A 27,220-nucleotide genomic window follows, 5' to 3' on the forward strand; every position below is an offset into this window, starting at 1 on the left:
TTATATCACCAATAATTCATAGTGTGTGCTGTGTAAAGGTATGTATAACTTTGTGAAATACGAGGTGCAACAATAAAGTAGTGAGACTGATGTGAAAAAAAATGTTGCTTACTGCTTTAGTCCAGTTTAGCATTGTCTCCTTCAAAGTTGTTCCCTTCTGATTGTACACCCTTTTTACCAGTGCTTCTGCCATTGATGGTAACATTTCTGGAACTCATCTTCTGTAATGTCCTCTCGTCGCAGCTTTTTGGTCATATTGTGTTGTTTGAAAATGGTGTCCCTTGACTGCCGTTTTGATTCTTGGAAATAGAAAAAAGTCGCACAGAGCAATATCTGGTGAATAAGGTGGCTGTGGTAGTACTGAAATTTGTTTTGAGGTTAAAAATTGTTGTAGTGACAGAGCAATATGGGATTGCACGTTATAATGATGCAGAATCCAATTATTAGCAATGTTGGCATGGACACGAAGAACTCTTTTACAAAGTATTTCTAAAATTTCTTTGTAGTAATATTGGTTAAATGTTTGTCCAGGAGATACCTACTCTTTATGAACAATTTCTTTGGAATCAAAGAAGCACACAAGCATGCATTTCACTTTTGACTTTGACATGCGAGCTTTTTTTGGTCTGGGTGATCCCTTTGAGCACCATTGCAAACTTTGGCATTTTGTCTCTGGATCTTACTGAAAAAACCAACTTTCATCACCAGTGATAATGCGGCTCAACAATTCTGGATTGAATTCTGTTTGCTGTAACAGATGGGCTGCCACATTTTTCTGTGTTTCTTGCTGTTCTGGTGTGAGATTTTTTGGGACCATTTTTCCACAAGTCTTTCTCATACCAAGATTTTAGTTATTATTAGACAAAACATTTCTCGACTGATGTTCAGTTCTTCTGCAATAATTTTCATGGATAATCTTAGATCAAATTGTACGACTTCAGGCATCGTGGCCAAGTTGACATCTGTCCGTGAGGTTGATGGTCATTCACTGCGCCCTTCACCTTCAATATTCGTTCTGCCTTCACTAAACATTTCATGCCAATGAAAAACTTGAGCTCTTGACATAACCTCCTCTCCAAAAGCCTTCTGAAGCTTTCCGTAACTTGTTGTAGCGTTTTCATCTAATTTAACATAAAAAGAAATGGCATAGCATTGCAGAATATTATGCAGTTCCGTTTCCATGACGTGAGACACAAACACGTGTTAACTTATTACAGCAAAACTCACAACTGAGCAATTGCATTGATGTGCCACTTGGACTAGAAGCAGCTTATAGACCAAGGTCAAGGATATTGTGCCTATGCAAGCCTGCAGGGTTGCCACATCTTGCAAAGAAAATCAGTCTCATTACTTTATTGTTACACCTCATACATTGTGGTTGTTTTTTGTGAAACAGTGTGGTAGAGAGAATGGAGAATTACTTGCTCGCTCTTCATATTGCAGACCTATGAAGGAGGGAAATGTACCACAAAAATCAATGGCCTACCTTCTCTGATGCTTCTGACCTCTACCTGGCTTTCAACCCAGTTACACCCTCAGAATACAATTTATCCCTTAAAATAGCTCTACTGCACTTAGATGTGGTAAGCGAATTTAATGTTTGTTGTTAACGCACTGCATTTAACTAAAACATCAGTTTTATATTTACAAAACACTATTTTTAATACTATGCAGTATTTCCATCCCCTGCATTGCAGAAACTATTAGTCCTAGAGAAAAAATGAATAGGATGCTTTTTGTAGGAATTTTTGTACAGGGAAAATTTTTACTAGATGCAGCAATTTTTGAGATAGTCAAGAAAAAACATAAAAAAGTGACATTTAAATGCCCTCCCACACCCGAAACCAAACCAACACCAACACCCACACCCACACCCAAACCACCACCCACACCTCCACCCACACCCACACGCTCACCCTACTGGTCAGGATTTTTAGTATGTTGTTCATGATAATGCCCCCCACTGCTGTACAAAAATTTCCGACTTCACAAATTTTTTCCCTTGGCTGACATTTTTTGGTCTTCATTGATGTAAATGTGGTTCATGGTGTGGGTTCCTGTTGTCATGTACTAGTTCATGAACCATGGGCAATGCATGAGTGGCCAAGTAAGTGGTCCTGACAGTCGGGATGCCAGTTACTTTGGAATACTCGGACATATTCTGAGTCGTGGTCATCTTTGTGCTCAGACTGCAAAGACTGCCAAATCCACCAGTTAGTCCCTCAACTGTTTGGGGTAAAACTCAATGGGACCTGGGGCAAGTAAGGCTAGCAACCTGCTTCCCTGGTACTTTAAATATGATGCTGGCAACAGTCAGAGCAAAATGCCTTGGACCTTTGGAGGTGACAGAGTCCCACCTCTAATTGACAAACCGGGGACTCTTAAGATACGACTTGGCAAACGAATGGTAACGAGATGGGGAGCTATTAATATCAATGGGGGTTACTCTGAAAAGAAGGTAGAGTTGGCAGAGGCTGCAAGTAAGATTGGGTTGGACGTTTTAGCTGTTAGTGACATTCGGGTAAGGGGTGAGAAAGAAGAGGAAGTGGGAGAGTACAAGGTCTACCTGTCAGGAGTCAAAGCAGGAATACCACAATGGGGTGTACGGCTTTACATCAGGAAAGAAATGGAACCCAGGGTAGTTACAATAAGGTATGTGAACGAACGACTGATGTGGATAGATTTGACAGTGTCTAGCGAGAATATTAGGATTGTGTCAGTATATTCGCATTGTGAATGGGCAGATCAAGATAAGATGGATAGTTTTTATGACACACTCAGTGACGTAGTTGCTAGAGTAAAGGGCAAGGACAATGTTCTGCTCATGGGTGATTTTAATGCCAGGATTGAAAATCGAACAGAAGGGTATGAAAAGGCTATAGGTAAATTTGGAGAGGATATGGAGGCCAACAGGAATGGGAAACAACTCTTGGATTTCTGTGCCAGTATGGGCTTAGTAATCACAAACTCCTTTTTAAACATAAGAACATTCACCGGTGTACTTGGGAAGGCAGGGGAACAAGATCTGTCATTGACTGTATAATAACAGATCAGGAATTCAGGAAGGCTGGGAGGGACACACGTGTATTCAGGGGATTTTTTGATGACACTGACCACTATTTAATCTGCAGTGAAATTGGTATTGTGAGGCCGAAAGTACAGGAGGTCAGGTCCATATGTAGGAGGATAAGAGTGGAGAAACTTCAGGATAAGGAAATCAGACACAAGTACATAACAGTGATCTCAGAAAAGTACCAGTTAGTTGAATGTAGTCAATTACAGTCATTGGAAAAGGAATGGACACGATACAGAGACACAGTACTAGAAGTGGCTAAATAGTGTCTTGCAACAGTAGTGTATAAAGGTAGGATGAAGCAAACAGCTTGGTGGAATGACACAGTCAAGGTAGCCTGTAAAAGAAAAAAAGAAGACGTATCAAAAATGGCTACATACTAGAACTCAGGTAGACAGAGAAAGTTATGTTGAAGAAAGAAACAAAGCCAAACAGATAATTGCAGCATCCAAGAAGAAATCCTTGGAAGACTTTGGAAACATGTTGGAGACTTTGGGTCAAGCTGCTGGAAAACCATTCTGGAGTGTAATTAGCAGTCTTCGAAAGGGAGGTAAGAAAGAAATGACAAGTATTTTGGACAGGTCAGGAAAACTGCTGGTGAATCCTGTTGATGCCTTGGGCAGATGGAGGGAATATTTTGAAGAGTTGCTCAATGTAGGTGAAAACACAATCAGTAATGTTTCAGATTTCGATGTACAATGGGATAGGAATGACGATGGAAATACCATCACATTTGATGAAGTGGAGAAAATGGTCAATAGATTGCAGTGCAATAAAGCGGCTGGGGCGGATGAAATTAAGTCGGAACTCATCAAATACAGTGGTATGTCAGGTCTTAAATGGCTACACAGGATAATTGAAATGGCGTGGGAGTCGGGACAAGTTCCATCAGACTGGACGAAAGCAGTAATCACACCAATCTTTAAACATGGAAACAGAAAAGATTGTAACAACTACAGAGGTATCTCTTTAATCATTGTTGTGGGTAAAATCTTCTCAGGTATTGTTGAAAGGAAAGTGCGAGTATTAGTTGAGGACAAATTGGATGAAAATCAGTGTGGGTTTAGGCCTCTTAGAGGTTGTCAGGACCAAATCTTTAGCTTATGGCAAATAATGGAGAAGTGTTATGAGTGGAACAGGGAATTGTATCTATGCTTTATAGATCTAGAAAAGGCATATGACCAGGTTCCTAGGAGGAAGTTATTGTCTGTTCTATGAGATAATGGAATAGGAGGCAAACTTTTGCAAGTAATTAAAGGTCTTTACATAGATAGTCAGGCAGCAGTAAGAGTTGACAGTAAATTGAGTTGATGGTTCAGAGTAGTTTCAGGGGTAAGACAAGGCTGCAACCTGTCTCCACTGTTGTTCATATTATTTATGGAGCATATGTTGAAAACAATAGACTGGCTGGGTGAGATTAAGATATGTGAACACAAAATAAGCAGTCTTGCATATGCCGATGACTTAGTTATGATGGCAGATTTGATTGAAAGTTTGCAAAGTAATATTTCAGAGCTAGATTGGAAATGTAAGTACTATGGTATGAAGATTAGCATCTCCAAAACGAAAGTAATTTCAGTGGGAAAGAGATATAAATGGATTGAGTGCCAAATAGGAGGAACAAAGTTAGAACAGGTCGACGGTTTCAAGTACTTAGGATGCATATTCTCACAGGATGGCAACATAGTGAAAGAACTGGAAGCGAGGTGTAGCAAAGCTAATGCAGTGAGCACTCAGCTATGATCTGCTCTCTTCTGCAAGAAGGAAGTCAGTACCAAGACGAAGTTATCTCTGCACCGTTCAATCTTTCGACCAACTTTGTTGTATGGGAGCGAAAGCTAGGTGCATTCCGGTTACCTTATCAATAAGGTTGAGGTTACGGATATGAAAGTAGCTAGGATGACTGCAGGTACTAGTAGATGGGAAAAATGGCAGGAGGGTGTCCACAATGAGGAAATCAAAGAAAAACTGGGAATGAACTCTATAGATGTAGCACTCAGAGCGAACAGGCATAGATGGTGGGGTCATGTTACACGCATGGGAGAAGCAAGGTTACCCAAGAGACTCATGGGTTCAGCAGTAGAGAGTAGGAGGAGTCAGGGTAGACCAAGGAGAATGTACCTGGTTTTGGTTAAGAATGATTTTGAAGTAATAGGCTTAACATCAGAAGAGGCACCAATGTTAGAACTGAATAGGGGATCTTGGAGGAATTTCATAAGGGGGACTATGCTCCAGACTGAACGCTGAAAGGCATGATCAGTCTTAAATGATGATGATGATGATGATGATTGATGTAAATTGAATCCATCACTGTTGAAAAACAAGGATCTGCAAGTTTGTGATTCACATAGTCATGTGGACAATACAATGCTAATTTCACAGTAATTGTGATTTATGAAGCAGAGGCCACAAACATCTTTGCAGCAGGAAGAAAATTTGGTATAAGAGAAGCAAATGTTTATAGGTGGCTTCATGTTACAGATAAATTAAATAATGGCAAATGTTCATGGAGCTTGTATTTACACAGATCTCTCACCCATCACAAAGTCCCAAGCGACTGGGAAAAAGTGAAGGTGACTCCTGTTTATAAGAAGGGAAAAAGAACAGACCCACAAAATTACAGACCAATATCCCTCACATTAGTTTACTGCAGAATTCTTGAACATATTCACACTTCAAATGTAATAAATTTTCTTGAGACTGAGAAGCTTATGCGCCCAAATTGGCATGGTTTTAGAAAACATTGCTTGTGCGAAACTCAGCCTTCCCTTTTCTTATAGGATACACTGCGAACTATGGATGAAGGGCAGCTCGTGGATTTCATATTCCTAGATTTCCAGAAAGCATTTGACATGGTGCCCAACTGCAGACAGTGGATGAAGATATGAGTATATGAAATAAGTTTCCAGATATGTGAGTGGCCCACAAACTTCTTAAGTAATGGAACACAGTATGCTATCCTTGATGGCTACTGTTCATAAGAGACAAAGGTATCACTAGGAGTGCCCCAGGGAAATATGATAGGACTGCTATTATTTTCTGTATACATAAATGATTTGGTGGATATGGTAGGCAACAATCTGTGGTTGTTAGCTGATGATGCTGTGGTGTACAGTAGGGTGCGGAAGTTGAGTGGCTGGGAGGATACGAAATTTCTAGTTGTTGTGATGAATGACAGCTAGCTCTAAATGTAGAAAAATGTAAGTTAATGCAGATGAATAGGAAATACATACCTACAATGTTTGGATACAGCAGTAGTAGTGTCCTGCTTGACACAGTCACATGTTTAAAATATCTGGAAGTAACATTGCAGAGCAATATGAAATGGAATTAGCAGGTGAAGATAGTGGTAGTGAATGTAAATGGTCGACTTCAGTTTATTGGGATAATTTTAGGAAAGGAGACCACATATAGGACACTAGTGCAACCCATTCTTGAGTACTGCTCAGGTGTTTGGGATTCATACGAGGTTGTATTATAGGAAGACATCAAAGCAATTCAAATGTGGACTACTAGATTTGTCACCAGCAGGTTCAAGCAACAAGCAAGTGCTACAGAGATGTTCTTTTTGAGTAGCATTACTGAGAAAATGTAGAGAACTGGCATTTGAAGGTGACTGCAGAATGATTCTGCTGTCACCAACATGTTTCCTGTAAGGACCAGTTTGTGGTACTGGCATGGTTGTTTGGACCATTTAGTCTGGATATTTAATGATTACTTCCTGGTTTAAATGTTTGTGAGTATGATGGTTGTTCCATTTATTATTTCACTCCTTTACTACTTTGTGTGTGTTTTTGCATTGCTCAGTTGTGACTCTGTTGCAGCTGATGTTATGCTACATAAGGAATGGCTTCAACTGCCACCTTTGTTTTTGTTTTAAATGTATGGTTTTGAGTCTGGTTCATTAGTGACTGGGAGGGGTTCAGTGTTGAGTTTCTCTGTACATAGTGCCTTTTGGACACACAATTTGGTTAGAATGGTGTTCCACTATCACAGTGTAGTTTAGGTGTGCAGAGTTTTGATATATTAATTATGCATTTTGTGTAATATTACTTTATGTGGATTATGACTGGGTATGGGATGGATGGCACCACCTTTTTCTAGGTTAGTGAGAACATGAAATGATGTGCTTGGTGCTTTTAATGTTTGTGTAAGTTATTTTCTGGTTTCCTCTTCTGAAGGACTCGTTGGACTTCATTGTCTTGTTCTTGTATGTTAATATGTATGTGTCTCTTGGTTTATGCCATTGGATTTCCATATGGACATTTCTAAGTTCATGATTCTGTATGTGAATATTACACATGTGTAGCTATTGGTTTTACTGATTGGCTTCTACTAGGTTATTTCATAGGCCATTGTTACATAGAATTAGAGGGTTTGCCATGTGAGATATTCTCCAGCAGTTGTTCACAATATGTGTTGTATATGTTACTTTTAATTCTGTGGGTACACATTGATGGTGGATGTTACTAATGTTGGCAACATTGTTTTGTCCAGTACATTTCATGGAATTAGAAATGTGGGTGACTTGTTTCTTTGTTACATTGGAGAAATTACATATTTATGGGCTTTTACTTACACAAATTACACATTTGCTATGTCAATGTGCTCTTGGACCTTAGAGATACAACTGAGTTGCTGTGTAGTAATAACAATGGAACATGTGTTTGTACTTTCTGTGACTTCAACATAATTTGTAGACTACATTTTAGACCATGACTGACATTGTTTAAGTAGTGGGGTTCATTAAGAGTATATTTGATATTGTTTTGGAGGGTTTGCATTATCCAGTGAATGTTTGTTCATTAGTTTTTTTGTTGCATTTGTTTACTCAAATTAGGAAATAACTAGCAGTGGTACAGGGTACCTTCTGCCACATATCGTATGGTGGCCTGTTGAGCATGTATGTAGATGTAGATGAACTGATGCAGGGAATGTTTCATGAATTAGAATAGCTGGTGATTCAGTATGGGCAAAATCAATACAATGAAAGCTTTTTGATTACTCAAGAAATTGTCCAAATAAAGACCCTGAAAATAGAGAGGAGTTTTCCAACTCCCTGTGTTGTGTAATTCAAAACAAGCATTGGCTGGTGCATGAGGATGATATAGAAGGTGACACAGAACAACAGTAGCTCAGCAACCTTCCAAGATGTTTGATGAAAATCTATTTGTGTAGCAGAGCCATAAAATCAGTCAACCCAAGAAAATGGCATGACTGTTTGCTAGGCCATATAAGAAATGCTGTTTATCTTGATATGCTGTAAAATGTTATTGTCAGTGTGAAGAGTGTTTCTATGATAAGTTCTAGCAATGAAAAGGTCAGAATAATAATAATTCTGGCTGCGCTAGCAGGTGGAAGGAAGCTGCCCTCATGTGTGATTCTTCATAGGAAAACCATACCATAAGAGAAACCGCCTGCAGGACTTATCTATAAATATCAATAAAAGATGTGGTTGACTAATGACCCTATGTTAGAATAGTTGAAGGTTGTTTGGAACATAATTCCTGACTTTTTGCTTAACAAAAGGAAAATGTTGGTGCAAGATATTTTTTTTGGGGGGGTGGTGGTGGGGGGGGGGGGGGGGGGGGATATCTCACCCAGGAAATTAAAGATTTGCTTTCAGAGAACAGTACTTGGATCTCACAACTTCATTTAATGGAAGTTGTTGTGAATCTACCCTTTAAGGCTCAGGTCTGACAGCTTTACAGGGTGTTTCTTCTTCAAGGAGACCATGTCCTCACTCCATGAGGAATGTTAAAGAAACCCTCAATATCCATGCTGGGCCAGTGTCTCCTTATTTCCGAGTCTGACTCCCAAGTGAATGTGTAATGAATGGAATAAAAAAGTGCTGCATATCAAATGCCATGGACAGCTCAGAAAATGGCATTATATGGGAAGAGTGCCAGGAAGGAAGAAATGGCAGTAGATTTGTAAATGAAGCTGATGATACCAGAGGTGATGTTTAAAAATAGTGGTACCATAGACTGCTGATGTAAATAGTAAACAAAAAAGGGACTGAAGATAAAAATTATTGCAAAGCATTTATTTATATGAAATGTATTCACAGATTGTGAATATGATATTAAATCAGCTGTGTAGTTAACTATAGAAACATGGAAATTAATATCAGACTGGGACTTGAACCCAGGTTTCCTGCTTATTGTGAGCAGTCACCTTAACCACGTCAGCTTTCTGTGCATGACTCCAGGACCTACCAAACTTCAGTGTGTCATACTGGCCATGTCCCATAGTTTGTATAGTTTGATGAAAATGTCCTTCAGACATGTCTGAACAACATGTACATCAAACTATGCAGACACGGCACTAACTGCATTTCTTTTTGTTTATTTTATTTCTCCTTGTATTTCCAAAATATGGACCGTCAATAAATAGCATACTTTTAGGCATAATGTTAATTTGTTTAGGTAGGTACATCACATCAGTAAAATAGTTTGTAATTATTATTAGTAAGAATATGTTTAAGATTTCTCAAGGAGTCTCTTAATAAGGTCTTGTAGTTGAGTAAATATGGTATGTTTTTTATCATTTGGAAAACATATGATACCATCCGTAGGCACAATATTTTCAAAAATTTATGTCTAAAATGAGAAGTCAAGTGCAGTACTTCTTATTTGTCAATGATTTTTCAAATTTTTATAACTCCTGTAGTACTCCAACAGCAAGTTATCAATAGCAAATCACAGTAAGGGGGTTGAACTAATGAGTTAAACATATGTGTTTCAGAATTTTGATAAACAAATACCAGTGCTTATTTAGGGTTGCAGTCGACTTCTGCTCTGGTAACTGAAGATACCAAGTATTACTATAGAGTTAATGATGTACAGGTTGACAGTACCTTTGGATGTGTTATCAACTCAATTTTATGACATTTCAAATGTTCTCTACCATCTCATTGGAATATTACCAGTTTCTCTAATCGTGGAGACTCCTAATGGCAGCCCTATTATTTTCCTTCGTTGTGTCCTCACACTTGATTTATCAAGCACATTTATTGTGGTCAGTTTCGAGTTACATTTTATTTTAGGGGCACAAAACAATTGGACCGTGAAATTCTTCATCTGCCCAGAATTCCTGAGTAACTTTCAAGTGGTACAGCTCATGTATTGAGAAAATAAACATGCACAGACTATTCAGGACAATCTCCTCTGTCTACTAATGGTGGTGGAGTGTTTTCCATTCTGCTGAGTGCCGTAGTGCACAGGAATTCTGAGCAAAGACTTAGCAAATGTGGAAACCAAGAAAGCACATACTGAAGTTCCACTGAGGTACAGATTCCTCTGTCAGTGGGAATAATAGTAGCTGGAAGTGATGGACAATAAGCTGCAGTTAAGTCAGCTTTTCAGCGGTGAATGGGACATGGCTTTCTGTTTTGACAAGAGAATCTTCCAGTGTGTGACTCATGTGGCTTACATATATTACAGTACACAGTGTTTTTAACTGATTGTACTCGATGCTAATGGTTGATTTACCAGCTAAAATGCTGTCTATTTCAACAGACAAAGAGAAATAATAATAATAATAATAATAGTAATTTTATTGTCATTCGGCCATTACAGCAGTGGACAATGTCAGGCATAGAATACAATATAACTGTTAATTCAAAGACAACAAGAGGCATGTCATTAATACTACAAAATTATATTACATTTGAAATAGTCATTTATGGCATAGAATGGGTGAGCAACTATTCATTTTTACAGTTTTTATTTGAATGATTGTTCAGTTGTTCTTGTACATATTGTGGAATCTTATTAAATAATTTGTGCTCCACCAGTTCATAGCTGTTAAGTGACTTTGACAGTCTGGTAAGGAGTATAAATGCATCTGCTCCTTCTCGTGTTGTAGAAATGTATATTTTCTCTATGTTTTGCTTCCAGTAGCTTCTTTTTTGTGTGGAGCAAAACATAGTAAATATATAGGTTTATTACAGTCATGATTGTTTGTTCACAGAACAATAGTTTGAAGTGTGCTGTATATGGGGAACCAGTAATTATCCTAATGATTTTCTTTTTTAGTATCAGGATGTCACACACTGAACTTGAGTTCCCCTATAAAATAATACCATATGTTCGGATGCTTTGGAAAAAATGCAAAATACAACAGTCAGACATAATTTTGAGAAATAACAAGTCACTGTAGCAAATACATCACTCTAGACAGTTTACCACTAATATAATGTACATGTTGACCCCATTATAATTTTTCATCTATATATACCCCTAAAAACTTAACACAACTAGGATCATCTGATGGAGGGTTGTCTTTTAGATTAAAAACCATCTACTATGTTTTGTTATCATTCAGTAGGAAGCCATTTTCTTTAAACCAATAGGATGCTTGAGCCATTGTCTGTGCAACACAAGCTTTGAGACTACTGAAATCATTACTACAATGAAGGAAATTTGTATCATCTGAATATAGTACTATCATGGACTTGATGAATGATGGCAGATCGTTAATCATTATTAGGAACATAAAAGTCCCCAGTACAGATCCCTGTGGTACACCTGTTGTAACTAATTCATTACTGGACTTTTCTTTACCTACACAAACAGCTTGCCTTCAATCCTGTAGGTATGATTTTAATAGTTGAAGGCTTTTACCTCCAGTGCCATAGTACGCCATTTTTTCTAGGAGTATTTTATGCTCTACACAGTCAAAAGCCTTACTTAGATCACAGAAGGTGACCCGAGCAAATCCTTTATCTTCAAACACTTGATAGATGTGTTTAACTACTGAGTCTATAGCATCTACAGTTGACAAGTTTTCCTAAAACCATACTGTGATTCGCAAATTATTCCTGCTTTTTCAAAGTACACAGATAAATGTTGGTATGTTACACATTCAAACAATTTAGAGAGAGCTGGAACTATGGAAATTGGTCTGTAACTTGAAGGTGAGTCAGTATCTCCTTTTTTGTATATTGGGACTACCCTAGACACTTTTAGCTCATCAGGAAAATATCCCTCAGATATACACTTATTTATGCAGTATGTTAAAGGATACACAATACACTCTATTACTTTTTTCTAGAATGTTACAGGAAACGTCATATATGTCTACACTCTCAGATAATTTTAAATGCTTAACTATTTTTAGGACGAGACTAGGTGGGACCTCAGAGAAGCTAAACATACTTGTATTTACTAGTGGTTTACAGACATTTTTTGAAAGAACCTCAGAAGAGCTAATGACAGGTTTGGTGATAGCAATTCCTACTTCTTATACTGATTTAATAAAGAAATTATTGAATTTCTGAGGGCATGTACTGATTTTTTAAATTTATTTCATCTTTAGTAACACTGTTTATTAGTTTTCATGCAGCTTTGCACTTATTTGTTGAATTCACAATCCAGATGAAGCTCTGTGTTCTTTTGGTTTCCACAATGACTTTTTGTACTTATTCTTACTTTGAACATAGACTGATCTGGCATGGTCGGTCTTCAGATTTTTATGTATACTGTGCAACAACATAACTTGGTTTTTGAGATTTATTAGTTGTGCAACATAACATGGGTTTTGTTTGTTTGTACACTTGCCTTTGGAGCTGTTGTTGATTATTTTGCATTTCTTTATCAGAACGCAGTCATTAAATTTTGTCAAAAATGCTTTGAAAACCTTTCTGATATTAGTTTTGCTGACTGATCTGTACATAGATTATAATTTGTGTCACCATAGCATTGGCCAAACAAGTCTCTGTTAGTACGGGACTTACAAAACCTGTTTATTTTATCATTTGCGACTGATCTAGTGATTACCATTTTTGGGACAGACTTATCAATGTTACTCTTATCAGCTCAGAACCTACTTATGCAATTTAATGATACAGAATCATGATCTGAGAATGGGAATACTGCCACATCACATGATTCTTCTGTAGTATTGAAACTGACAAAGATATTGTCAAGACATGCTTCATCTCTTGTGGGTCTTCATCTCTTGTGGGTCTATTATTGATAAAGTGCAGATTGTGCAGTCTTAGAAGATTTTTGAGCTCAGTGACACTATGTTTGGCTGTTGTTACATCAAAATCTGCATTCAAATCTCCACCTATTACAATGTCATAATGTAACCATTTTCTCTTTCTAAATACATCTAACACCATGTCCAGTTTTTTCTAAAAATACACTAATGTTACCGTTAGGTGGTCTGTATAAGGCTATTATCATTAACTTAAAATTGTCACTAACTATGCCAGTGGCTTCAAAATTCTGTTCATCACACAAATAGTCTAGATCCAACATATTAAGGTAGTGGCTGAGTGACTTGTTAGTATACAATGCCACCCCATCCCTTTTATGCACTTTTCTACAGTAGCCATTTGCTATTTTATGGTATGTATTTGAAGACTGTGAAATGTTCTATCAGATGCCTAATTATTAAGGAAGATATCTCAACATGTTATCAGGTGTTTCACTTATCGTTTTCGGTATGTGACTCACCACAAATTTCTAAGTTTTTATTTTATCCTTGTTCCAGTAATTCTAACAGTTGCATATGCAGTGTAAATGTAGACATAGAAACCTGTTGAAACCAAATCTCTGAAAAAAACTGAATGTTAAGAACTACCACTCAAGATGATTCAAATGTGAAATTATGGTTAGTTGTCTTGGATTTTAACACGGGTATTTCCTTCATATTTGGACAATCATATAATTTATTTATATAAAGTGTTTCTTCATTTCAAATGAACACTTTGTTTTTGCTCTGAGTATGTCATATACAACTTTTTCAAAATAATTTTGTTATTGATGTGCATCATATTTTTGGCACCAGTGTAATTAGCAGTTAAGCCATCATTATGGCAGTGAATATACGAGGTGGAATCCAAAATTCTCGGGACTGGTGCTGCCATCTGGAAAGTAGGAGTAGTAGATCTTTGTACAGCTAGGTGGCGAGATTTGCATATCTGATGAGTCAGTAGGAAGGACGTGATGCGTGTCCACAATGATTTCCGTAATACTCTGTGTTTGGTGTGTAGCGATTTTACAATGGATCCGCAAACAGAAAAGCGCGTGTGTATCAAATTCTGTGCGAATCTCAGGAAAAGTGCTATAGGGACCCTATGATTCAACAAGTTTTTGGGGGGCAGAGCATGAGCCATACACGTGTGTTTGAGTGGCATGCTTGGTTCAGGGCTGGCCGTACAGATGTCGAAGATGATGCTCACACTGGAAGGCCCATTAGCCGCACAACGCAAGATATCGCAAACTTCAACAATTGGTTCATGCGTATTGACGCTGAACCATTCAAGACCTTGCAGATGAAGTGGTTATTGGTTATGGGACATGCCAACGAATGTTGACTGATGAATTGGGCATGCGTTGTGTTGCAGCAAAATTTGTGCCAAGGATCTTCACTGCCAATCAGAAGGCACAGTGTGTTGAAGTGTGCACGGACCTTCGTCAGACCGCATCTGATGTTCCAACCTTCTTGTCATGGGTTATTACCAGCAATGAGAGCTAGATTTATGGCTATGACCCAGAGACAAAGCCACAATTGTCCCACTGGAAGAGCCCGAGCTCTCCAATACCCAAAAAAAGCGAGACAGTTGAAGAGCAAATTGAAGAGCATGATCATCATTTCCTTTGATACCAGGGGAATTGTGCACAAAGAATTCGTCCCACCCAACCAAACAGTGAATTCTGTGTACCACTGTGATGTTTTGTGATGGCTCTGTGAAAACGTGTGGCAAGGACGGCCCGAACTTTGGCGTCAAGTGAACTGGCTGTTGCATCATAATAACGCATCCTGTCACACGTCCTTGCTCACCAGGACCTTTCTGACAAAAAACAACATGGCAGTTGTACCCCACCCACCATACTCACCAGACTTGGCTCCTTGCGACTTCACGCTATTCCCAAAACTGAAAATGAAGTTGAAAGGCCGTCAGTTCGACACTCTAGAGAGGATTCAAGAAGCATCACTGGTGGTGATAAACACCCTCAAAAACAGGACTTCCAGAAAATGTCTGACCAGTGGCAGAAGTGCTGGGACGGGTGTGTACGTATGGATAGGAACTATTTCTAGGGTGATATTGACCTTTAGTCCATAGGTAAGGTTTTCAACAGATGGGAGCACCAGTCCCAAAAATTTTGGATAGCACCTTGTATACCTGTTATGAGTAAAACTGAAAGGGCTAAACATTTAACATTTTCTGTTACTTCTCGATTATTTTCAGGTGCAATACTTTTAGACACATGGTGTTTTGCAGAAAATCCCAAATTATATACTGAGAAGGATAAAATAATTGTGGAGGAGCTATACAGAAAAATCAACTACCCAACTTTTGTGGGTCTTTTGAAGGATGAAGAGTTAATTGATGGTGACCATTTATTTGAAGACCTTTTGTCTGTTCGTTGCAATTTAACACACTTGACAGTACCACAGATACTGAAGAAAGACTTAAAAATTTCATGTGGAATACCAATTCCTGTGCTTCCTGTTCTAGTTCAGGTTAGTCTCCTGTAACTTACACAATACTGAATTTTACTTTAAATATGGTAGAACCATGAAAAGTAATTTCTGCTTGTGTATGACAGTTAATTTTTCATTTTAATAAAATTTGTGGTCTACAGCCTTCTGCCAGACAGCACGTCTTATCTACCGTAATAAATGTAACTGGCTGAAGGTGACCCACTTAATGGGACATGTGTAATATGGCAACTGTTCATGTAAATAATCAGCTAATATGACATTTAGAAGTGTTCAGAGATGTGACAATCATATATCAGACACTTTATTCCACATCTTCAGTCTGATGATGAAATTTTGGAATTCATAACACTTAATAAAGAATTGTGCGATCAAGACATTTCTATATTTTAAAATTGTGTCAAATCTGAATGGTCACCTGCCTCTACCATCGATGTATTTCTCCATCAAGTAACGTGTGAGTTGCATTTTGCGTGTGTGTGTATGTGTGTGTGTGTGTGTGTGTGTGTGTGTGTGTGTGTGTGTGTGTGTGTTTTGTCCAATTCAGAAGAAGGCCTTTTGTCTGAAAGCTTACTTGTTTAGCAGTCTTTTTGTTGTGCCTGTCTGTGACTCAACATCACCTCTGTATGGTGAGTAGCAATCTGTCCTTTTCATAATATTGCCTTAATTCAAACTTAATTCTTCTTTCTTCTGATATTCCTATGGTGTTAGCTTTGCGATACTTTTTTTAAAGTCCAGTTGTCAAATATTATGTTGTGTTCTTTCATGATATTTTCATCTGTGGTTGCAGTTTTGGGGTGTCCTTCATATGATCAGTCAAAGGGAAGTACATGTTTGGATGCTGCCACTTAATTATTGACAGTGGACAGTGGTACAGCACTTCTGCCAACTTTGAATGACAGGTTGTCAGTGAGTAGTCTTTGAAACAAAGAATTTTGTGAATAAACTATATTCCAGTTCCTCCATTACAATGATATATGTAACATGATTCTACTTCGAAAACTGTACAAACAAAATCCTTTCGCAGATCATTTTAACAATTGACTTTATAGAACTCTGTGCCAATGACCTTGCCACAGTGATAACAGCTGGTTCCTATCAGATCTCCAAAGTTAAGTGCTGTCAGGCTGGGCCAGTATTAGGATGGGTGATCATCTGGTCTGCCAAGTGCTGTTGGCAAATGGGGTGCACTCAGCCCTTTTGAGGCAAACAGAGGAGCTACTTGATTGAAAAGTAGCAGATCCAGTCTCAGAAACTGGCATATGACCGGGAGAGCGATGTGCTGACCACATGCCTCTCCACATCCGTATCCAGTGATGCCTGTTGGCTGACAATGACACGGCGGCTGGTCAGTACGATTGGGCTTTCATGGCCTGTTTGGCAGGAGATTAGTTTTTTTTTTGTTGTAGTTTTATAGAAGCCCGTACATATATAAAGGATTCTGTATGGTCTGGAAAAATATGTTAATTGTGTTTGCATTGTAACTATTTGTATGTTGTACTCTGTCAGAGTCACATCATCAGCAGACAGGTTCCTGTGGGAAGGGGGGCTTCATGATGTTCCCCAACTCTGAAACATTTGGTCGAAGTGCTTTTATTTTTACATACATCAGTTACCAAATTTCTCAGCTCACTTCTGGAGAATAAAGTGGTGTGCTTCTCATGTCTGCTTCCAGTGACAAGTCTGATACTGTTCCAGAGACCACAGGTAGGACTGGCAAACAACAGGAAGTTGTGTAAGGATGTAGGGGAAATTGGCCACTGTCCTTAAAGAGCTGGAAGCTGTATTGGCCACAGTAGACAGGCTTCAGGCTGCTGCCCAGCACTGTGCTGGTTTTCTGGCACCTGAGATGAATGCTTTCGCTTGGCTAAAGACTATAGTGTCACCTGGCATCCCTGATGTTGCAGCACCTTTTGATTTGCACATCCTGGCTGGTTAATACATACTTTACTGTGACTGGTGAATAGTGGAAAGGTCACGGGTATCTCAGCAGAAGGCAAAAGAGGATACTGGCTGCACGGTTGTCACCCTATGCATTCAAAACAGTTTTGACAGTTTTGAGGTATTGGACACTGCTAAAAGTACCTCTGAACTAATATAGGAGACCTTGTTTTGTGGGACAGAGGCTAATCTTCCAGAAAGGTCCAAAGAGGATGGGATTGCTTATCATTGGGAACTTCATTGTTAGACAGGTTGTGGAGTCCCATAGGAAATAGCAGACACATCAGGAAAGAAGGCCAGTGAATTCTCTGTTTTCTTGGTGTGGGTCACATCAAAGAAGTGGATGTGTCTTTGGTGGCAGTAATTGAGGACATAGGATGCATCCATCTGAAAACTGTGGCTCATGTCGGCACTAACGATGCCTGCCATCTCAGTTGAGAGGTCTTCCATGATTCCTACAGATGGAGACAACTAGCCTTGCTCGTGGGGTGGAAGCAGAGCTAGCATTTTGCAGCATCGTTTCCAGAACCAATCATGGGTCTCTGGTTTGGAACCAATTGGAAGGCCTAAACCAGGGGCTCAGATGGTTCAGTGAGGACCTTGGATGAATATTTCTTGACATCTGCTATCGGGTGGGGAATTATAGAGTCCCTCCCACCTTAATATGTCAGGCATGTACTGCATGCAGAAAGCTACTACTAGGGTAATGGACTACGTGTTGCATGAACTTGTCAGATTTTTAGAGAGAAAAATCTCTCCAAAGGCCCAGTAAGATAAGTTATGATTTCAGACAAGGAAGAACACTACCCTCATTTATTAAAGAGAATAGCATTTCTCATGGCAGATTGGAGAACATAAATGTTAATTTAGTATCGATTAACTGCAGATTTGTCTGTGCCAAGATACCATAATTAGTCTTACTTACAATATAATAATGCCAACAAACTACTGGGGACAGATTCCTGGCCAAAACCAGATGTTAATAACAATGAAATTGTAAATGGAGATTGGACTGTATATTGCAAAGTTAAGCTGAACACCAGTGGTGGAGCCATGTTTATAGCTGACTGAAATGTATACTGCAAATATATGTTGAATTCTGGTGGCGCAGGCATGTTTATAGTCATGAAAAATATGATAATATCTAGTGAGATTAGTACAGATTCAGAATGATAAATAATTTGGCAGAAGATAGGTACTAAAGGTGGGTCAAACATGGTCATCAGATACTTTTATAGACCAGCCTCAGTAGCAGTAGTGGCGGAACATTTGAGGGAAATGTGGATAATATTTCATGTAAATTTTGTGGTCATGTATATTTTTAGGTGGAGATTTGAACTTACCAGCTGTAGACTGGGAGACTCAGATGATTAGGGCAAGTTGTAAGGACAAGGAATCATGTGACATTGTTCTAAGTGTTTTATCTGAAAATTACCTTGAGCATTTAATTAGAGAACCAATTCATGAAGGTAACATTGTAGATCTGCTGGTAACCAACAGACCCGAACTTTTCAATTAAGTCAGTACAGAACAGGGAATCTGTGATCATAAGGCTGTTGCAGTATCACTGAATATGGCTGAAAATAGGAATACAAAGCAAGGTAGGAAGATCTTTCTGTTTAGCTAGAGTTACAAGAAACAAGTTTCAGGTAACCTGACAGATCAACATGAAAATTTCATCTCCAGCACTGGCGCAGTTGAACATTAATGGACAAAGTTGAAGAGCATTGTACTATATGGATTTGGCAGGTATGTGCTGAGCACAGTTGTGAGGAATGGGAAAGACCCACTGCATTTTTACAGTCATCTTAAAAAGCTGCTACAAAAGCAAAGAGAGCTTCACTGAAAATTTAAATTCACGTAAAGCCTCACAGACAAACAAAAACTAAAGGAAGCCAAAATTAATGTAAGGAGAGCAACGTGTGAATGGTTTAACAAATTTGAGAGTTAAGTTCTAGTGACTTGAAAGAAAATCCTAAGATGTTTTGGTCTTACATTAAATCATTAAACAGATTGAAGCCATCTTTCCAGACACTCTATGACTCTGATGGCATCAAAATGGAGGATGACACAGAAAAGGCTGAAATACTAAACATCTTTTCTCAAAACTGTTTCACAGAGGAAAGTCTAACTTTAGGTCCTCCTTTAGATTGTTATACAAGTTACAGAATGGCATATGGAAATAAATGATCATGAGGTAGAAAAGCAACAGAAATCACTCAACAGAGGAAAGGCCACTGTACCTGATGGAATACCAATGTGATTCTAAACGCAGTATGCAAAAGACCTTGCCCCTCATATAGAAGCAATGTACTGAAGGTCCCTGTAGGATTAAATCATTCCTAATGATTGGGAAAAAGCACACGTCATTCCTGTTTTCAGAAAAGGTCACTGTACAAATGTACAAGACTATGCACCTATATTTTTGATGTAGGATTACACCTATATTTTTGATGTAGGATTATGGAATGTTTTATGCTCATGTATTATGATATTTTTGGAGACAGAAAATCTTCTTTGTTGAAATCAACAATTGTGTGAAACCTGTCTTGCTCTGTTTGTCCATGAGACCCAGAAACCAATAGATACAGGTGCCTAAGTAAAGGGTTTGTGTTCTTTGACCTCCGGGATACATACAGTACAGTTTCGCACTGCCAATTAATGAACAAAATATGAGATACGGGACATCACACACACACACACACACACACACACACACACACACACACACACACACAAAATCCAGTAGATAATGTCGGAAGTTCCATGGAGCTTTTTGCGAATGATAGTGTTGTACACAGAGAACTCACAACACCAGAAATTTATAGTGACATTCAGAAAGACATGCAGGGGATCGACACTTGGTACAGGGATTGACAGTTGACCCAAACCTTGAACAAGTGTAATGTATTGCGTATACGGAAACATAAAAACCAATTATTTTATGATTACACAATTGCAGAACAGTCACTGGATGCAGTTAAGTCCATAAAACATCTAGGAGCATGCATGCAGGGTGATTTGAAGTAGAACTACCACAGAAAATTAATTGTGTGTAAGACAGATGACAGACATTCATTGGAAGAATGATCATACAATGTAAGCTTTCACAGCCGGTATTGTCTTCACTTAAAACTTCCAGGCTGATAGGCCGTGGTCAAAGTATAAAACTCTCCCCTGATGTTTCGTCTTCGACTGCGGGAGACGAATCGGCAGGGGAGAGTTTTATACTTCGACCACGACCTATCAGCCATTGGAAAAATCCTTATAAAATGTCCATCAACAAAGAACGTAGCTTACAAAATCCTTGTCTGACCAATATTTGAACATTCTTCATCAGTCTGGGATCTGCACCAGATAGAACTGGTAGAGGAAATAGAGAAGATTGAAAGAATAGCAGCAGCTTTCATTATATGTTTATTTATTAAGTGTGAAAGCATTATGGAGATGCTCAACCAGTTGCAGTGGTAGTTAGTTAGTTTGTTGGTTGCATGTTCCATTGATCAATCGCACAGTATGGTAGCCGTTATGATGTGGAACGTGTCAAGTGTACAAGAAATGCACATATGAAACTATGAAACATGATTTTTTAGTGTGTGTGTGTGTGTGTGTGTGTGTGTGTGTGTGTGTGTGTCAGTACAGTGTTAAAGATTAATATTTTTATTATTTATCCCATTACCTTAAATGTTTATTTATAGATTTATTTATTCCTATTCAAGAATTCATATATGGTATAGAAGGAGTTGTCAAGGAGATATGATTTCAATTTATTTTTGAAGCTATTACTGCTGTCTGTCAGACATTTTATTTCACGTGGTAATTTTTCAAAAAATTTTATAGTAGCATACTTTACCCCTTTCTGTGCCAAAGATGGGTTGAGTAAAGGATAGTGTATGTCTTTCTTTTTCTGGTATTATAATCATGAATGTCACTGTTGTTTTAAACTGGACCATGTTGTTGAGAACAAATTTCATTAGTGAGTAAATGTATTGTGAGGCTGTTGCAAGAATTCCCAATCTGTTAAAAAGGTGCTTGCGAGATGTGTGACTATAAAACCCACACTTTATTCTAATCGCTTTATTTTGAGCAATGAATACTTTTTGTCTAAGTGTTGAGTTACCCCAAAATATTATTCTGTATGACATCAGAGAGTGAAAGTATATTTCTATATAGTCACTGCAAGAGGGCATTCTGCATAACACTATGGTTCACTGTTAAAATTGTGAGAGCATATATTCCTAGAAGAGTCAACTAATATATTGCTGCCTCTTACATATCTCTCATGAAAAGACTATGAAGATAAAATTAGAGAGGTTAGATTAGAGTTCCACGGACCATTTGCAACTGGAACAGGAAAAGTGGAAAGTGACAATGGTACACAAATTGCCCTCCACCACACATAATATGGTGACTTGTGAAGTATAGATGTATGTAAAAAATACAATAATATCTAGTGAGCTTAGTACAGTTTCTGAATGCAAAATAATTTGGGTGAAGATAAATCATAAAGCTGGCTAAAACATGGTTGGTAGAAGCTTTTATAGACCCCCTGCCTCAAGGGCAGTAGTGATGGAACATTCAAGCAGAATCTTGGAGAATAATTCATGCAAATTTTGCAGTTATGTTATAGTTTTTGGTGGACATTTCGACTCACCAGCTTTACACTGGGTGACTTGAGTGATCAGGGATCAGGGAGGGCAGTAGGGACAGGGAATTATGTGAAATTGTTCTAAATTATTTTGAGCAGCTAGTCAAAAAATGCATGAATTAGATCTCCTGGTAACCAGCAGGTCCAATTTTTTGACTCATCTGGCATAAGCAAGGAATCAGTGATGATAAGACTGTTACAGCATCATTTAGAACAGCTGCAAATAGGAATATACAAATGGTAAGTTGGTGTTTCTGCTTAACAAGAACGACACAAAAAGCAGATCTTAAATTACCTGAGTGGTCAACATGAAAATTTCATCTCCAGAACTGACAGTGTTTAGCATCAATAGACAAAGTCCAAGAATATTATACAATACATTGCAGACAGTATAATTCTCTGTGTAATATTTTCAGATCTACCTAAATATACAAAGTTCAGAGATACAAGAATTTGACTTCACTTCCATTTCAAACATTTATCTATATTTTCATTGAAATTGAAACTTTTATAGCTGGGGGCGCATTTTCCACATGCTTAAATGTGAATATATAACAACAAAGAGATGTCATTCATTTTGTTTCCCAACATATTAATAAAAACCAAAATTACATCTATTTTGATAACTATTGTACTGAGCGTGACAGAAATTGAAATACTGCTGGACAAGGACTGCACTCAAACTGAAAAAAATTACATACATTTTGAGCTTCCGCTAATTGTACAGAAGCTTTTACAGTAAATACAATTTCTAGTTTCTAGGCACCTGAAAAATTCACACTTTGCAATAAATGCGAATTGCATCCAGATGGACCACTTCATCAAAGGTAGTTTGAAATACTTTCATCTTCTGCATATAAACATAAAAAATTTAACTAAGTTTCAGTTACTGGTATTGCACAACAGTTGCAAAACCGAATTTGGAAAGATAAAGTACATAAGAACATGTCTGCAAAATACAGGGTGCATGAAGGCCATAACATATCAGTGAGCTAGATGAATGGCACGCCAATTGAGGACTGTCGAATGGTCTGTATAAGATACATGCCATGAAATATTGCATCATAGGACTGTAATGTGTGTCTTTGCATCTTAGAACAAAGAAACATGAAAGTATTTCTGTTAGCTAAAGTTCAGAAGATGGTATAATGTGGACATTTTAATGTGACTGTTTTAGGCACTGGGTGTTTCAAACGTGGTTGCATCAAATATCAGTCGAGGTCAGGCCACAACTTCGTTCATTATGACACTGCTTGCCTAAGCAAGCAATTGCAGAATAGCCATTACTGAATGCTTTGTGGTGTGCATTTCTTGTTGTCATATTTTCTTATTTTTTTAAAAAAAGTGAAGTGCTTAATCCTGGACCATCACAAAGTTTGATTATGACTCAAACAACAGCAGAAAGGATTGGTGGTCCCTGCGTCCCTATCGAGCAATGTGGCACGATGATTAGCACACTGGACTCACATTTGGGAGTACAACATTTCAGATCCATGTTTGGCCATCCAGATTTAGGTTTTCTGTCATTTCCCTAAATTGCTCCATGGAAATGCCAGGATGGTTCCTTTGGAAAGGCATGACCCATTTTCTTTCCTATCCTTGTAACATTCCAAGTTTATACTCCATCTCTAATGACCTCGATGTTTTTGTTAAAGAATAGTCATACTTCCTTTTTCCTGTCACCATATGTCAGTTCAGATTTCACAGAAACACACAACATGCATGTAGGCTAGTGGCCCTGCAAGAGGGAGGCAGAGCTTGTTTCACTGCACTGTCACCCTTCTGGCAGTCAAAATTCTAACTTAAGTAGAGCCAACATAAGAAAACAATCAAAAAACATTCTGTAAAAAAAAACAGTTTAAGTTTTTGCAAAAGTAAATATTCCAGTTAAAAAGGTCCCTGATGACCACTTAAAATAGTCAGTTTCAAAGCAATAAGGCTTCATGTTCAGGTACATAGCATGACAACCTTTTAAATTTATATGTTTGATCATTAAAAAAAAAATAGATTTCAATTTTGCCAAAAACAGATGATGCAAATTTTTCTAACTTTTTTATGAAAACAGACCACCTGTTATTTCTTAATAATGGTTATACTTGATTTTTCAATTGGAAGGTTCTTACTTAAAGGATTTAAACATTTGTGTATAAAGTGTGTTCTTTTACACATACACTGTCCAGTCACATTAATGTGACCACCTGTCAAAAGCCTAAATAACCACCTATTGCAGCACGGACTTCTTTGAGACTTACAGGAAGAGTGCCAGTGATGTTCTGGAAGTTACTGACAGGGATGTGAAGGTATGCTAACTTAGGTCCCATGGCAAACTGAACTAGGTTTCTTGGCTGACGATCCATGGCATGAATAGGCTGACTGAAGTGGTCCCACAGATTTTTGATTGTGTTTAAATCCATGGCGTTTAGTGGTTGCGTAAGTACAGTATACTCATCCTAGTGCTCTTTGACCTAGTGCTCTCTGGATCACTGATGCACAGTGTGAGCTGTATGTCATGTCACATTGTCCTGCTGGTATATGACATTGTCCTGAGGGAAAATAAAGTGCATGAGGGGACAGACATGGTCCCCAAGGATAGTTACATACTCGTGTTCATCAACTGTATCTTTCAGAATGATGAGATCAGCCAGTGAATCTCATGAAAAAATTCCCCGGACCATAATGCTCCCTCCTCTAGCCTGGATCCTTCCAATGATTGTTGCAGGGTGTTTGCTTTCAGATATTTCATGCTGTACATGACAATAGCCATTTGCTGATAGAGCAAAAAGTGTGATTCATCTGTAAAGGCCACACATTGCCACTCGGTGGCCTTCCAATTGCTGTATTGGCATGCAATTTCCAGCCTTTGTCACTGATGAACAGCAGTCAGCATAGCTGCATGAACCAGGCACCTCATGCGGAGGCCCACATGCAGCAGTAATCATTGGGCAGATACTGTTGGTAGCCCCTTGGTTCATCTGGGTGGTCACTTTCTCAACAGTTGCACATCTGTTCACTCATAAACATCCCTGCAGCCATTGTTCACCACAGTCATGTATGGCCCGTGGTGCACCACAGTTGCTTCGGTACCAGTTTTGGATAGTGCCATTCTGCCATGCATGGTACACTTGAACCATGCAAACAGTTTACAAACTTAGCCATTTCTGAAATGCTTTCACCTTTCTCTTGAAATCTAGTGATCATGCCCTTTTATACAAAATATATCAACATGAAGATAAGTGTGAAAAAATATAGGGGACAGGCAAAAGTAAACAAGACTTATAGAAGACAGTATAGTGAGTGCCTTCATGGAAAAATGTATGCACTTGCCTATGGAATAATAATTGTACCTAGGTGTGCACCTCTTCATCCAAAGCAAATTGACAGCCATTAATGTCTTTCTTTAAGACTCCAGAAATATGGAAGTTATATGAGAGAGTTAGGGACCGTATGGAGAATGTGCAAGTGCTTCCCTGCAAAACTTGTGCAGCATACTCCAAGCAACCCTAGAAACTTGTGGATAGGCGTTATCCTGCAACAGGATGATGCTGTCCGTCAGTGTTCTTTGGTGTTTGGACCTGATGGTGTGCTTCAATTTTTGCAAAGTGGCCATGGCACACTGTGCATTAATTATAATGCAATTTTTGTCACACAGTGTTGGATTTTTTCAGTTGGAATGAATCCATGTGCTTCCATTGTTTGTCCTGACACTAGCTCTACAGCTGAAAAGGAAAACACTGTGTTTCATTTCCCATGACAGTAAGGGACAGGAAATGATATTCATCATTGTGATACCACTCCAGGTACTGCAGCAAAGGCTACATTCTGTTCAACTTCTGTTCTTCCATCAGGCTATGGGGAAATCACTGCGCACAGATTTTCCAGCACTTAATTCAGTTGCTCTGTCATGATGGCATAAGTGCCACCATGACTGATCCCAACATGAGCGAAATGTCTTCCAGCATATGCTGTTGGTCATTTCTGAAGGCAGTATCCATTGCAACAATAACAGAAGGGTTAATGACACAACAAGCCTGTCCTGGCTGACTGCTGTACTTCAGTGACACCTGTACTTCCCCGAATGTTTATTTCATATAAACACACACACATGTGGCATATTGTGTTTGCCACACAAAGCAGACATTTGGGTATTCCTGACACTCCTTCCACAGTCAAAAACTGCACTACACCTCACTGTTCCTCTTTCCAAATCTCCATAGTTAAGTCGGATGCACACACAACTCATTGAACTCATATTGAGCATGTCCAACAGACAAATGGCACAGCAGTGATCATTTGTGCTGTTCCTTTGTGATTGCCAGTAGAAGGAATTTCTGTACATACACTTATCCTGTGTTATCAATGTGTACTCCATGCTCTCTTGTTTTCATTTTCATTTAGGAGACAATCTGAGTAGCCCTCTTCATTAGTTTGCAGATGATGCTGTCATGTAGTGCATAGTAAAGTCATAAGAAGATTAAAACCAATTGGAAAATTATTTGGGCAAGATATCTGTGTGTTGCAAAAAGTGGCATTTGATTCTCAATAATGAAAAGTGTGAGGTAATCCACATGAGTAATAGAAAGGAGTCCATTAAATTTTTGATACAAAATAAATCACACAAATCTAAAAGCTGTCAATTCAACTAAATACCTATGGATTGCAATTACGAAAAATGTAAATTGGAATGATCACATAGATAATGTTGTGAGGAAGACAAATCAAAGAGAGTGTTTTATTGGTAAAATGATGTAACGGATGTACTGAAGAGACTGCCTACACTACACTTGTCTGTCCTGTTCTGGAGAACAGGAGATTGATATTAAAGCTAAACAACTTATCTACTGTTTGTTTGTAAATCTGTGTGAGAGAACACAAGAATTATTTTTCAAGTCTTCAAATATATCCACTTTGTAGTAGTATTATCTTGTTGAACATTTTAATGTTGAATTTCATTCATTTTCATTCATGTCTAACTTATTACAAAAATTGCTATGTACAAGCATATTTAATCAAAGAATCATAGTCAATGTACTAAGTTTGTGTCTTTGAAGTATGTTTTCATTTTACCTACATTTATTTACTGACAGTATTATTTTGCACAG

General features: G+C 38.3%; 1 protein-coding gene across 1 annotated transcript in view; it reads left to right on the forward strand.

The window, feature by feature from the left end:
* The window catches only part of LOC126299116 (exopolyphosphatase PRUNE1-like), a 142,148-nt gene that overhangs the window by 92,261 nt on the left and 22,667 nt on the right, over nucleotides 1-27,220 (forward strand). The window contains exon 4 of the mRNA XM_049990816.1: nucleotides 15,279-15,553. Coding sequence (XP_049846773.1) covers nucleotides 15,279-15,553 — 275 coding nt within the window. The remainder of the gene's footprint in view (nucleotides 1-15,278; nucleotides 15,554-27,220) is intronic.

This window comes from Schistocerca gregaria, chromosome X (genome assembly GCF_023897955.1).
Source record: "Schistocerca gregaria isolate iqSchGreg1 chromosome X, iqSchGreg1.2, whole genome shotgun sequence".
Lineage (NCBI taxonomy): Eukaryota > Metazoa > Arthropoda > Insecta > Orthoptera > Acrididae > Schistocerca > Schistocerca gregaria.